The sequence below is a fragment of the Salvelinus fontinalis genome, chromosome 31, assembly GCF_029448725.1.
Source record: "Salvelinus fontinalis isolate EN_2023a chromosome 31, ASM2944872v1, whole genome shotgun sequence".
NCBI lineage: Eukaryota > Metazoa > Chordata > Actinopteri > Salmoniformes > Salmonidae > Salvelinus > Salvelinus fontinalis.
The window spans coordinates 38990386-39006014 of NC_074695.1; the positions used below are offsets into that span (position 1 = coordinate 38990386).

Sequence of the window (15629 nt, forward strand, 5' to 3'; positions counted from 1 at the left end):
AGTGCATTCATCTTAAAATAGCTAGTTGGGACAACCACATAATCACAGTAAGTACATTTTTACTCATAGCTATCAGCAAAGTCAAAGCTAGTTTCTGTACACCACTTTGAGATATCAGCTGATATAAGGGCTATATAAATACATTTGATTAGTAAGAGTGCGAGTCTTAGGTCATGAAAGGCTTTTCTTGGATGGAGGGTACAGGGGGCTGCAGTGGGATTATTTAAAATATTATTTGAAGAGTTCATTTTCAAAACATGGACAGGGACTCTGCTGTCCTAGCTTCAGGGGGAAGCTGGTTCTACCATTGGGGTGCCAGGACAGAGAAGAGCTTGGACTGGGCTGAGCAGGAGCTGCCATCCTGTAGGGGTGGGATGGCCAAGAGACCAGAAGTGGCAGATCAAAGTATTTGGGTTGGGGTGTAGAGAGGAGAGCAGAGCCTGAAGGTAAAGAGGGGCAGTTCCTCTTGCAGCTCCATAGAATCCAACAACACTGCCATCTACTGACAATATTATTTATTACATCTTTTTTAGTTACAATATTTTTTATTCGTAGACAGAAAAACACTTATGCCTACCTAACCAAATGTTAACATTACATTAGTCCATTATAAAATAAATTACTCTAAAGGGAGCCAACAAGTATCTGCATGCATTTTGTGGATAGAATTGTGATCAATCTTTGCAGAACAAATAGAAAACCTAGGTGCAAAAGCTGATAAGGCAGAAATACAAACAGTGTAAAAATGCTAATCAGTAAAATTGAAATATTTTCAGAAAACATATCTTAAGATGCTTAGTCAATGCATCAACATACTTAATACCTACCCCTCTAGGACAAAACAGGAAAACCTAGGAACATTGTCATAAAAATATAAATGACATGTTATCACTGGAATTATTGTATTTTGGAATTAAACATTCAATACAGAAAATAAATGCATTTCCTGCAGGTAATAAAACATTACATTCATTGCATTTGGAAACTATACAGACACCTTGACTTTTTCCACATTTTGATACTTTACAGCCTTATTCTAAAATGGATTAAATAGATTTGTTACCCTCATCAATCTACACACAATACCCCATAATGACAAAGCAAAAACAGACTTAGAAATGTTAGCAAATGTATTATACCTAAAAAAACATAATTACATTTACATAAGCATTCAGACTAGGGCTGCCAAAGTTAACGTGTTAACGCGTACCGTTACTAGTACTTGACTTAATTATTTTGATAGCGTACAAAGTGCTTACAAATGCAGTCATCACAAAAAGCCAAATACAAATTGTATACTAAGTTGTCATTATACAAGTCCTATTGCACAAAATCGTTGGATATATTCAACTAAATAATGCATTTGTAGTAACATTAATGTAAACCTCCCTTCTACCCAGTTTGGCCAGCTCTAGGAAGAGTCTTGGTGGTTCCAAACTCCTTCCATTTAAGAATGATGGAGGCCACTATGTTCTTGGGGACCTTCAATGCTGCCGATATTTTTGGTACCCTTCCCCAGATCTGACATGCACTGATAACTTTGGGACCTTATAGACAGGTGTGTGCCTTTCCAAATCATGTCCAATCAATTGAATTTACCACAGGTGGACTCCAATCAAGTTGTATAAACATCTCAAGGATGTTCAATGGAAACAGGATGTATCTGAACTCAATTTCGAGTCTCATAGCAAAGAGTCTGAATACTTTTCATTTTTCTACATTTGCAAACATTTCTAAAAACCTGTTTTCGCTTTGTCATTATTGGGTACTGTGTGTAGATTGATGAGGATTTATATTTATTTAAATCAACTTTAGAATAAGGCTGTAACGTAACAAAATGTGGAAAAAGTAAACGGGTCTGAATACTTTCTGAATGAACTGTAAATATGACAATTCAAATAAGAGTTCTACAAGCTGAAGTTATGCAATGCAATACATTGGGATTTGGAAAGCAATTCAGTCCAACTCAGCCCATGTTCTTTCTAATCATTGCAAGAGCAGCCTCCTTCTCCTTCAAGAGTTCTTTCAGTCGTTTGATTCTCTCATGACGCTTGATTTCTTCAGGGTCCATGAGTGCTGTAGAGCAGAGATAACTGGTTGGGATCTCTCCAGCTGTACTACTTCCCTGCTCACTCACAGTTGAAGGACATTGGATCTCCACAGATGTTAGCTCTTTATCATCCATTTGAGCCTTTGTGGACTTTCTACCCTTTCGTTTAGCTGATTTTGCAATTGCACTGGTACTGCACCCTGAGTACCTGGTGTTTGGTGGTTTGGATGAACTAGGCTCCTCTTGTGAAGTGGATGATGAGCTCATTGCTTTCTCTTGTACTAGTGTTCCAGTCACCCCACATGGACATGCTGTGCATCTTTTCCCTTTTCCCCTTCTTCTTCTAGAGTTCGGCTTTATGTTGCTTGCTGTGCCACAGAGGGGCCCAGGAGCGCAATTCATAGCTTCAGCGTTTGTTTGTGGGTGGACAGATGGAACGGGTGAGTTTGAGCTTCTTTTTGAAATATGTACTGGATTGATTTCTGGCAGAGGATGGGAAGGGAACCCTGTTTCAACTGCGGTGGAAATTAGATCATTGACAGTCGGTTCCTCATAGCCAAATATATGTTCAGCATCAGATAAGATGTCTAGCTGAGGACTTGGATTGGTGAGGGGCTGCATTTCCAGCTGAGGAGTTGGGCTGGTGAGGGGCTGCATTTCCAACTGAGGAGTTGGGCTGGTGAGTGGCTGCATTTCCAGCTGAGGAGTTGGGCTGGTGAGGGGCTGCATTTCCAGCTGAGGAGTTGGGCTGGTGAGGGGCTGGATTTTCAACTGAGGACTTGGACTGGTGAGGGGCTGCATTTTCAACTGAGGAGTTGGGCTGGTGAGGGGCTGCATTTTCAACTGAGGACTTGGACTGGTGAGGGGCTGCATTTTCAACTGAGGACTTGGACTGGTGAGGGGCTGCATTTTCAACTGAGGAGTTGGGCTGGTGAGGGGCTGCATTTTCAACTGAGGAGTTGGGCTGGTGAGGGGCTGCATTTTCAACTGAGGACTTGGACTGGTGAGGGGCTGCATTTTCAACTGAGGAGTTGGACTGGTGAGGGGCTGCATTTTCAACTGAGGAGTTGGGCTGGTGAGGGGCTGCATTTCCAGCTGAGGAGTTGGGCTGGTGAGGGGCTGCATTTCCAGCTGAGGAGTTGGGCTGGTGAGGGGCTGCATTTCCAGCTGAGGAGTTGGGCTGGTGAGGGGCTGCATTTCCAGCTGAGGAGTTGGGCTGGTGAGGGGCTGCATTTTCAACTGAGGAGTTGGGCTGGTGAGGGGCTGCATTTCCAGCTGAGGAGTTGGGCTGGTGAGGGGCTGCATTTCCAGCTGAGGAGTTGGCCTGGTGAGGGGCTGCATTTCCAGCTGAGGAGTTGGGCTGGTGAGGGGCTGCATTTCCAGCTGAGGAGTTGGGCTGGTGAGGGTCTCTGTGTTTTCTGAACTTTCAGATGCATTTTTTACTTTTTCTATTTTCAGTCTTTTAGCATCTATTGGGCAACTACCATCCTTCCTAGTTGCAGAGACCTGTGAAACAACAAGGGGCTTCATTTTTAGAGTGGGGAAATACAGTAAGTAATACATCTTGAAAATGCTGTTCAAATTAATGGTACAACAATATACATTTTGTCTCGAAATTCAACCATGACAATCTAATAGGCTAAGGTAGACCAACAGTACCTCATGCATTAGTACGCTTTAGAAAAGTAGAAAATCATCAGTTACCTCTGTTTCCTTGTGTTCCCTCTTTTTTATCAAAATGTTTGATCCCTGTAACAATTTGCGAATAGCCTCTATGGTACGTTTGTTTGTGGTCCCAATCCGAGGAAACACCTTAGGGATAGCCTTGGGTTTAGCATCAATCCTCACCAAACATATTTTCACATCAGATGTGATCCCAAACATCTGTTTCAGCATGCGATCACAAGTTTCCAAGGATTCCATGTCCAACACAGAAGTCCGCTGCTCAGGGATGGGATCGGATGAGCTCTAAAATTGGGGAATGATCAAGATTAAAAGCCTTTGTGAGTTTACTTTATTGTACTGAACAAAAATATAAACGCAATGTGCAACAATTTCAAAGATAGTACTGAGTTACAGTTTATATAAGGAAATCAGTCTATTGAAATAAATGTATTAGGCCCTAATCTATGGATTTCACATGACTGGGCAGAGGTTCATCCACTTGGGAGCCAGGCCCAGCAAATCAGGATGCGTTTTTGCCCACAAAAGGGCTTTATTGCAAACAGAAATACTCCTTGCTCCATAAAACTCCCTAAAAACTTGAGACATCTATGGCATTGTGTTGTGTGACAAAACTGCATATTTTAGTGGCCTTTTATTGTCCCCAGCACAAGGTGCACCTGTATAATGATCATGGTGTTTAATCATCTTCTTGATATTCCACACCTGTGAGGTGGATGGATCATTTTGGCAAATGAGAAATGTTCACTAACAGGGATGTAAACAAATTTGTGCACATGGAACATTTCTGGGAAACATGGGACCAACACTTTACATGTTGCGTTTATATTTTTGTTTAGTGTAGCTATCCTACCGATCATGTAGTAATCCGAGTAGTGGGTTGTCTTACCTTTTCCTTGTGAGTCTCCATTTCTGTTTGGAGAGAGGTACTTCCAGTTATGTTGTCCATTTCTTGCGTGGCAGGATGGTGCTGGCTGTTTACGATTCCCTGGTCAGTGGCATCATCCTGGACATTCCCCATTTCTTGGGTTGAGGCACTGGGATGACTGCTTCCCATTTCCTTGCTAGTGGCATTACCCTGAATGTTCTCTATTCGGATTCCAGTTGCACGGCCATGAAATCTTTGAAGAATTTTCCTATACTGACCAGTGATGTTATGCTGGCGGGAGTTCAACTCTTGGCCTGTTGCACTACCTTGACAGCCTGCCATGTCTTGGGCAGTGGCAACGCTCTGACACTTTTCTATTGACAGGCCAGATACTTTGTTCTGACTATCCACTATCTGGCCATTCAAATGATCTTGACTGCATAACACTTCTTGTTCAGCTTCCAAGTCATTCAGCATATGAGCCATTTCTTTGTCTTCTTCAGCTACTTTAGACACTGCTTTGGGAGGAAGGTATGAGACAAATATTACATTGGAGTCTTCGTCCTCATCGACTTCAGACTGTCTTAAAGGTTGCCTTGTTACGTCCCTTGTTGATATTGCCTGGTATGTAAGGTCATCTTGGGGATCATCGTCACAGAGGTCAATGATGTCATCTGGTATAACAATGTGTTTAGGATCTGGTCTGGTTTTATTTGACAATTGTGATCCAAGTGAGGAGCTTAAGGGTAGGGAGGGCGGTAAGCTGATTCTCTGATTGAATCTAACACTTTCTGCTGCCTGTGTGGTGGAGTCACCCATGTTCCGACTGGCCTCCAAGGGCTTTGATGGTCGGTTACAAAGCTCAGGAGTTTTCTTGGCCACAAAATACACCTTCCCATTATACATCACTAAGGCATTGTCCTTCTCTTGGCCAATTTTTGTCTGACTCTCTTGGGAAGGTGAACACTTTTTTGCTGTGTTTTCACAGGGTTTGGTGGCTTTTTCCATCTCTGCCAGAGTTTTCAAAATATCTGAGGTCATAGAAGATGAATTCACAGGAACAAGGCATGGAGCAGGTGAGCCATCTGTCTCCTCAATCACCCACTTAAGAGGAGTGACCGGTCTTTTAATATCCTTAGCAGTAGTAGAACATGGTGTTGAGCCTGATGAAGAGCATGTAGAATGTGTCTGGCCAGATGACCTTGGAAGTCGGCTGAGGGAGAGGGGTGCCTTCTGAGATGTTGGACATAACGGAGTACCACCCGGTTTCATGGTTTGGACAGGGGACACATAAAGAACCATTGGCAAATTCGAATTTGAGGCACAGCTCGTTGATGAAGTAAATATCTGTCTCTTTATGGCTGGGGGGAGTGCGGATGCTGGAAGGGTTTTCACTTGAGCATTAGGAGGAATTTGAAGGTATTGTCCATTTGGAAGCACTGGAGATTTCACAGTGACTGGCAGCTGATCCTTATTCAAAAGTGTTAGCTCAGGTGATGTCAAGGATAACGCACTTTGGGGCTGACGCACTTTTGTTGTTACTATAGGAGTCTGGATGCTCACCGACTTATATATTCCTGTCAGATTGGTTGGATTTTGAGAGGTACTCATGTAAAATTGCCTTTTATTCACCGATTGTCCTTTAGCTGTGGGTCCCAAAGTACACATGTTAATCTTTGAAATTGATGGCACGTCCAAGGTAAGATCTCGTTGAGGTTCAGCGATGTCCTTCATAGTGCTTGTTGGTGATCGAACAAACTGTCCGTTTACTTTTTGAACAGGGATCAGTTTCATAACATTCCTCCCATCAGTTCCCACAGCTGGCATCGCTTGGTAAAAGACACCTGTCCCACTGAAAAGGAAAAATGTAATACATAAGCATTTCACAGCAAGACAGTTCAGGCAATTAAAATCAATTTCTTGAGCGTTTTGATCATCTGTCCCTACACATTTTTTTAAATAAATAGGCCTTTGTGTTCGATACAATACACAAACAATACAGGCCACCTCTTAATTGAGATGAAATCAATGCAGTTAGATTTGCTTGTATAGAACAGCTGCTCGCTTAACCTGCACTGACAGATCACACTTTCCTTTTATTGAATCTCACTTCCTACGTATTCTTTAGATTTTTCCTTTGTCTGACGTTTTTGTATAGGTTTTTGTTTGTGTTTCTTTAATACCCTCTAAAGCATCTTTGGATCTTTGAAAAGCGTATTATTATTTATAGTGGTGGCTGGAAGCTTGCCTGATGACACATCCTGAATTTAATGCCGCTGCTCTATAGATTCTTACATACATTTAGTTTGAAACTTCGATCTTTGAAGTCATTTGTGTGAGGGGTGTTCATTAGCGATTGGATCGTCTCTAATAAATCTAACCAAAGTATCAAAGAATCATCATGTACGCCAGCTCTGGCCCAACCCATCGGTTTCTGGGACCAATTAGAATGTGTTCTCATTCTAGAAATCGTAAGGGGAGGGAGGAAAATCCAGAATAATCGTGGAGAAGAAACGTCAGTTGGCCGGGGCGATGTGGATGGGTAGCCAGGCAAGCGGTTAGCCTTTTTGTTTTTTGTGGGATTCTCCTTGCATGGGGCCAATATCCATATGGTTCCATGGTTGCTATATGGAATGTACATATGGTTCTGTGGTTGCCATGGCTTCGTATGGCAGCGTTGACTGTTTACTCCTGCTAATTTAATCTATAATGAATAGTTAGAATTGGTTTCTATGTACACATTTTACGTCAACTTTTATTTTATGGTAGCTTATCAAGTATAGATGGTAAATATATAGAAATTCTATCCCAAAATGCTAAACTGGATGATTAATCAGACTTTATAAACCTGCTCAGCATCCCAGAGCTACTCATTGACATTCTTAAGAAGTTTTCAAAAGAAGCAGACACCCATTACTTTGGACTTCAAGGATTTCCTCAATACTTCGCCAGAGAGGGAAGAGAGCAGGTCATAACTCCGGCTATATTCAAACTGTTGGATATAGACCCTCCTCTGACCTGATCCTAAATACCAGTAAATCAAACCTTTGGACCATTCAACAAGTTTTGCAAAAGCACAAGCCCAAGGAAAGTAAATACTGCCAACACTCAGTGCTTTTATCAAACGCACAGTCTCTCTTAAACAAGTTGGGAAATTTTGAGTGGAGAATGAGTGAATGAGAAAAATCTGACATTGAAATTATTTCTGAGACGTGGTTTAGTGGCAACTCACCCACTGAAATGTTTGACATTTAGGGCTTTACAACTTTCTCCCGCGCTCCTGAGGAAAGGAATGAGGGGGAGTGGCCATTATGCAAACAACAGCATCTCTGCATCTTCAGTGCCACCTGAGTTAGTGCATAAGGATTCATACTGTGGGTGGGCAGTATCCAGATGTTCATAACGTTCCTGTATCATACCAGCGCTATTTCTTTTCAAACGTAAAAATGATAAATAAATATTTATTATTTTTGGAGCGTTAGGGTCCCAACAAATTACTATCAAATTCCCATAGCAGTCGCTAGCTAAATGCTAACAAGCGCAAGCAAACAAACTAATTGCAAGAATAGACTGCCATCTCAAATACTAGAGCCTTGAGACAGATATAATTTATTTGGCACATCTTAGATGGTTAATTTAAGTTATAAGCAGTGAGGTTGCATGCAACACAAAAGCCCCTGTGACACGGGGGGCTTAGAGCTTTAGGGGGCCCAGGGACGGTATTGACAATCATACAGTCTATATTTAAGAATACCCCGGTATACGGTATATCGCTAAAGCCTAATTCATACAAGACCGTACAGACTGCCCAGGTCTTCACACGTGTTGCAGTATGTGCAGTGTACTCTCCACCTGACTCACCCTATGCTGAACAACTCATTGCCCAGCTGGTAGGTAGCCTGTTGACTCCCTGCCGGGTAAAACACCCTGCTATTGAAGTTATCATTGGTGGTGACTTCAATCAAGTGAGCATGGACAAGCTGTGTAGAAGCCACAATCTTGAGCAGATCCATAAAACCATAAGGGGGCGAAATATTCTTGAACTGATGATCATCCACCTATCATCTGTCTACTCTGAACCTGCTATTTCTGACCCAAAAGTGACCACAGTGTTGTTGCAATAACTTAAACTGAAGAGGTCCAAAAATCATACTGTCAGAAAGGTATTCAGGCCACTGCAAAACTCAAGCACGTGTTCATTTGGGCAGTGGATCACCTCCCACCACTAAGTCCCACCACCTCGAAGTCAGATGCCAAAAGAGAAGTCCGCTGCCATGTATGCTTCCCAACAAAATCTGTTTGGCTATATTTCCGTGATAAGCCATGGATAACCCCAGAGATAAAGGCAATGGTCAGAGACCGCCAGAGAGCATTCCATAACCAAACCACAATCCTATGGAAGGAATTAAGGAATAAGGTGCGAGGGAAAATGTTAACTGCAACAGCAAGATCCCGCCCAGTGGCATAAGAACATCAAAGACTTAACCTCTCCCAAACTGAGGCAACCTGACAATAGACATGGTACAGCAAATTAAATTAATAAAGCACTATCAAAAGCAGGGATAGTAACCGGTTCAGGGAACAGAACCAAAAACCAGAAAAATACGTTTTTTTTCAAGGAATGAAACCTGGAATGAAAGTGCTCCATATGTTTCGGAACAAAATGTATTTTAAAAGCATGGGAACCAGTTAATAATATTATTTTACAGTCCAGGCATTTTTTTCTAGTCCCACAACAAAATGCAACAAAGCAACCTATGCAAAGCCCTTACTCGGTCACTCAGAAACATATGTCTACCTGCATGCTGAAAAACTTCAGGCTACATGTGTTTCGGCTACCTGACCCTCAATGCTAGTTAAGGATTCTATAGGCCTAGTTATTACGTTTCACATTGGATTTATTAACTACAAAAAAGGTAAGACATGTTTTTAATTCTGGTGCCGCTCTGCACATACAAGCTTGTTAGCTAGCTAGCCCAGCATGTCAAGCCTCCTCCTCAACCCTTTCTTGCTCTCCCCACCTGCAAAATGTCAGTCGCATCTTGCGCCACAGGCTACATTTGTCTGTCCCTCTTGCATGTAAACAACTAGCTTGCCTGCTCTATCCGCACTGATTGGTGAAGTAATTTAATGAGCTAAATGTAAAAAACGGTTGTTTCACAGGTTAAAAAAGGAACAATATAAACCGGTTCTTTTTTTTGGGGTTCAAACTGGTTAAAAACTCTTGCTGGTTAGAACAGTGGAACGAAACGAAAAAAAGGGGTTCTGTTCAGGACAAAATTATTGGAAAATAGTTCTGGTTCCAACCCCTGATTAAAAGTAACAGTCCCTACCACCTATCAACCCAGCACTGCTGCCCTCCATTTTACCAGCACGCCCCGCTCCAACAGTCCAAACCTGGGAAGTCTACAGAAAGTAAAAACCTATAAAAAGGCAGCGGACCCAGATGAAATCCCAGGCAGACTAATAAAGGAGTTTGCATATGAACTGAGCAGAACACTGGCTGACATTCTTAACCTCTCTCTACAAGAAGGCATCATACCTGACCAATAGAAAGAAGCTATGGTGGTCCCCATTCCTAAAACCAAACGACCCTCCATCAGTGAAATACGGCTCACTATCTCACTACGCAAAGTAGCTGAGAGCTTTATCACAGAATGGGCTCTGACCAACATCCTACCCCAGATAGACACCCAGCATTACAGATGTCTACAAGGCTGATCAACAGCACACTGTCTGGTGGGTCTAACCAACAAGCTCTTCAAGTCCCAGGATAAGCTTAGTTCCACCTGCTCCCTGGTGACCACTGACTTTGGCAAAGCCTTTAGCCGTGTCTGCCACAACCTCGCCATCACCAGGATGTTAGAGCTCGGGCTTCGACAATCGCTCGCCAGATGGATATGCAACTTCCTCTCTAATAGACACCAGGTGGTGAGGTATTATTGAATGCTGTCAGTGTCAGTAATCTCGTGGCCTACCTCAAGGAACTCTGCTTGGTCCGCTGAATGTTATTGCATACATCAGTGCAGCCGGGCAATCAGCAGTCAAGCAATGGAAATTTGTGGATTACCTTAATTTATTAGAAACAAGAACACCAAAATCCACTTCCACCATCCAAGTAGACCTGGCTGACCTAGAGAAGTGGTCAGTGGGGAGACACATGCTCCATGCGCACTTCACTAAGTCACCACCCACAATACCACCTGTCAATCAACAACACAGAACTCCAGAAGGTAGAGGTTATCAAGATCCTAGGAATCTTCATTCAAGGCAATCTAAGATGGACAACACAGGTAGAGCACATCTGTGAAAAGGCCAGCCGACGTCTGTTCCTCTTCCGACGCCTTAAACACTTCCACATCCCTAAGAAGGAAGGTAATGGTATTCACCACCTACGTCCGACAAGCGGTGGGACATGCTGCCCCAGTGTGGCATGCAGGGCTAACCAAGAGTCTGACACCATCGAGAGGGTCCAGAGATGAGCAGTATGCATCATCATGGGCACAGACTACACCTCCTACTCAGATGCACGCACCAATCTGGACCTTCCATCACTCCACAAACGCAGGGAAAGATCTTTTGCAAGAACTAATCTAAAATCCGTTCCCTACCACCACAGTTTAGTTGAGACCCACTCCTCAACTAAACTGGAACGGAATCATTGCAGCACTGAGCGTTTCCGTTTTAGTGCCATCCCAGCCATGGGTCGCCTCAACGATTGACGATAAAACTATTTTTTACATTTCCATGTTCTATTGTCCACAGCCGTTGTATATCGTTTTAATATTCAAATGTTCGTTGTACTCACAATTCAGAATGTTGCTGCCACTTGTACAATGTTCTGTTGAAAAACACCCTCTCAATATGTCAAGCCCAGATTGTCAAAAAGTTATCCCTTGCCAGGCAGTGTTACTTTGTGAGGTGGGATATAGGTTTCCTATTTCTTTGTGCGATTAGCAGCTATGAAACAAAATAGCAGAAATACCTTGAAAACAGCTACTGCAGCATTTTTCTAACCCTAACTCACACGTACTTATACTTGACTTTTCACTATTTATTTGCAAATTTAATGCTCACACTGTAAAGCCCTGAAAATTGACCACCCGCCAACGTGGCTGGTGACAGACAATCTTACCCACCAATATCTAAGTCTACCCGCATTTGGCAGGGGTTCATTTTATGCCCTGCTATTATTCCCGACCACGTTTGTGAAGGAATAGTGGCAACGTCAAACATAGCTACTCCAAACCAGTTGATGGCGCTATAAAACCTTTACCAGTAAATTTACTGAACAGATTCATTTGAATTGTTATGCGTGCACTAAGGAAGGATTGTAGCTAGTATTAATGATAGAATAAATTCACATGGTGGCGGTGTTGCAAACATCTTTGCTATTGTGCTAAAATTTGAACACTGCCAGTAAAATGTTCCCTGAATCAAGTGTGTGTGTGGTATTCAAATAAAATAAAACAGTTGTGCCTAGGAACCTTCGTTGCTACTTGCAGCTATATTAACAACTTGAATTTGTAGCATGATGATTGATTTTATAAACTCATTGTTTCAATCAGTAGTAGAAGAGCAATATTGTTATAGAGCAGTAGTCCATTGTTATAGTCTCTGTTATAGTTCAATACATGTGTGCAATATGATGGATAGCCTTGTATAGCCTAATATTTCCTTTCATTGTTGGGGAGTAACTTCAGTTCAGTCTACTTTCAGTGTAGTTCAAACTCCTGATGTAGGCAAACCCTTGTGGGACATTGATTACAGTATGTTGCCCTAATACTGTAGAAAACATATTGGTAGCCAAAAGATAATAAATTGCCTATGTATTATTTCAATTAAAATAATTAAGTTGTTCAGTAAAGCCAAATATAAACTGGGCGGTGTGGAATAAAGCTGAAAGTGTTCTAAATGCCAAGGACTGACAGTCCATTACATCCAAGAGATAGGCCACATTTTAACCATATGTTGAAACTGTATATTGTTTCCATTTTTGCTGTTTGTAAACAATGGAGTAATAAAACATTGTACATTTTGGGTTATGATAAAAAAAAGAGGGATAGAGGTTAGTCTTCCAGAATCAATGGCTTAATATCAAGAACTTAAATTAACATCAAACAGCTTCCCAAATTCCAGACTGTACATTTGTTTATTTTGATTGCACAGGACTGGGTCTTTAAAACTTCTTCGGGATTGGTGGCCCCTGCACGGGACGGTTGAGCTAACGTAGGCTAATGCGATTAGCATGAGGTTGTAAGTAACAAGAACATTTTCCAGGATATAGACATATCTGATATTGGCAGACAGCTTAAATTCTTGTTAATCTAACTGCACTGTCCAATTTACAGTAGCTATTACAGTGAAAGAATACCATGCTATTGTTTGAGGAGAGTGCACAATTTTAAACATAAAAAGTTAAACAAATTAGGCATATTTGGGCAGTCTTGATACAGTTTGAACATAAATGCAATGGTTCATTGGATCAGTCTAAAACGGCACATACATTGCTGCCATCTAGTGGCCAAAATGTATATTGCACCTGGGCTGGAATAATACATTATGGCCTTTCTCTTGCATTTCAAAGATGGTACAAAAAAAATACAAAAAGAGCAGTTTTTTTCCTTGTATTATCTTTTACCAGATCTATTGTGTTATTCTCCTACATTCCTTTTACATTTCCAAACTTCAAAGTGTTTCCTTTCAAATGGTACCAAGAATATGCATATCCTTGGTTCAGGACCTGAGCTACAGGCAGATAGAAAAAAGGGGTGGATCAAGCTAGGCCTAATCTCATTGTTTTAAATCTGTCTAAATTTTAAAGCAGCAATCAGCATTTGAAACAATAACAAACCACTCTCAAATTCATAGAGTTATAGATACAAAGACTGACCATGATATTAACATTCTAGTTTTAACCATGTTTTGAGGCTTTATTCGTGTTTGTTACATTTGCTTGAGTAAAACAAGGTTATATTTTGGGTTCTGATGGGATAGTTGAACTAAACTCACGAGGTATTTAAATTATACAAGTTATATCAAGAATCATTGGGTACTTATTAATTTATAAATCCAAAAATGGATGTAGCTGTCAGATTGTCCCTTAAATTAAATGTATTGCATTTGAATAGTTTAGGCAGGGCTAGGCTACTTCCTTAAATTCCAATGTAATCCTTTCTTAAATTCAATTCACCCATTTCAAAAAAGATTGAGACCCCAATCCTCAAATGACAATTTTTTGATACACAGATTAACTGTTTAATCTTACCTGCGACACGCGCCTTGAGATGCCATCGTTTTGCCTTGATTACTGTATGAGATATTCAAATTACTCATGCTATCCAAGGAAGCTAGCTAGGTAGCTAGCTAACTTGTCTATCGAACCAGACAAAGTCGGCAGTGTGAAGCGCCTAAAAGCAGCGGGAACCCCTTCTTGTAGTTTATATCAAGTTACATACATGCCCAACAGAACAAATCTGGTAACGTCGTAGGCTATCTAATGTCTGGTAACGTCGTTTGTTGACGGCTGCGCCATCTAACGTTAGCTAGCTAGCCTAGAGCTGTCGGTCTCAGTGATTGAACAGCTCAGGCCAGGGTAACGCTCGTTACGTTGCTTTTGTATAAAGGACTGTCTAAATAGCTACCTCATCTAACTTACATTAGTGCCTACCAGTGATGTACTTTCTCCTGGAAAATAATGTCACTTTACAAAACTAACGTTCTCCAGCTGACTAAATAACATATAGCTATCGTCAATCAATTTCCGTAGATATCCTTTTTTTTGCGTTACACTTCCGTGAAACGTTACCAGGGTGCACGTTCAAGAAATTGAATAATTCAAATTCATCAACATCATCAGAATTCCGCGTATAAAAGGCTGTTTGCAAGACTCAATTGAGACCAGTATTTGTATCAAACTGTAGAAATCAATACATCAGTATATTTCTCTCATCTCCATTCAACCCAGAGGGCGAACAGAACAGACCAAAACAACGTTCATAAAACATCGACGTTCTTGAATCCCCACTTGAGACGGCTACAATAATATAACATAACTTCCGGGGACAATATACAATTTCCGGTGTGATTTGGAGACATCTTCGGGCCGTTTGAAGAAGCAACTGCTCATGTTATGTTCAGTTATTTAATTGTACCCCTCCCCCTCCCCTATAAGCTTGCAGGGCTGGGTTTTCATTGTTTTCAGGAAGCAAATAGCCTACAAGGTAGCACTAGCAGTGTGTTAGTGACATATATCGTTATTTTATTAGGCTATAGGATGTCTGATAGGGTGAATCGATCAACACATTTTCTGTATTTCGGGGGCATTAATTATGTGGGATCTTTGAATTTTCCAGGGTAAATTCCTCAATTTTAAAGAGGTGGCCTATTTTTATTCAATTTATGTGACATGCAGCAGAACAATATTCCTCAAATATATTGAAACACTAGCCATTTTATAAACCAAACATTTTGTTGAAATGAGCCAAAACGTTTTAGCCTTGTGTCCTAGTCATGGGGACAAGTTTTCGGTCTGGAAGCATGCTTTCCACTGTGCTTAGAAGGCACTTTCGGTACTGCAGTTTAGATGAAGTCAGGGGCGCCACCTTGATTTTCGAAGTGGGGGGGCATAATCAGGTCAGGCTCCTCCCCCAGAAGTTTTCAGGATATCTAAAGCTAATTTCCTGCATTTTTACACAATCTAATATGCCAACTCTATTTAGAACAAAAAGTAAGCAAAAATGTCCACAGTCATCAAACTGGATAAGAGATCAATTTTAAATATGCTAACTTAGGGATAGGCGTCCCGTCAATGGGGCAGTTGCAGCGTCGTGTGTCACGATCACAGATTTTAGAGAAACAACAAATGTTGGGACATATAAGTTGGGACATATAAGTGTCTTATATTGTCTGAAAGCCTAAATTATTGTTAATATAACTGCACTGTCCAATTTACAGTAGCTATTACTGAGAAAAAATGCCATGCTATTATTTGAGGAGAGCTCCTAATAACAAAACACCTTTTTCACC

General features: G+C 41.3%; 1 protein-coding gene across 1 annotated transcript; it reads right to left on the reverse strand.

Moving 5' to 3' along the window:
* Positions 1 to 500: 500 nt before the first annotated feature.
* Positions 501 to 14643, reverse strand: LOC129830211 (uncharacterized). Its single transcript, XM_055892589.1, has 4 exons — positions 13870 to 14643; positions 4623 to 6453; positions 3755 to 4018; positions 501 to 3556 (listed from the first exon to the last, which is right to left on the reverse strand). The coding sequence occupies exons 1-4, from the start codon at positions 13935 to 13937 to the stop codon at positions 1967 to 1969; spliced, it is 3753 nt and encodes a 1250-aa protein (XP_055748564.1). The 5' UTR covers positions 13938 to 14643; the 3' UTR covers positions 501 to 1966.
* Between the last annotated feature and the right edge of the window lie 986 nt (positions 14644 to 15629).

What these genes read in the sequence shown, in the direction of transcription:
- LOC129830211 (XM_055892589.1), bottom strand. Translation starts at nt 13,937, where the DNA reads ATGAGTAATTTGAATATCTCATACAGTAATCAAGGCAAAACGATGGCA. An exon ending in TCTCAAGGCGCGTGTCGCAG is followed by an intron (nt 6,454 to 13,869) that starts GTAAGATTAAAC and finishes TTTCCTTTTCAG; the next exon opens with TGGGACAGGTGTCTTTTACC. An exon ending in TGGAGACTCACAAGGAAAAG is followed by an intron (nt 4,019 to 4,622) that starts GTAAGACAACCC and finishes CCCCAATTTTAG; the next exon opens with AGCTCATCCGATCCCATCCC.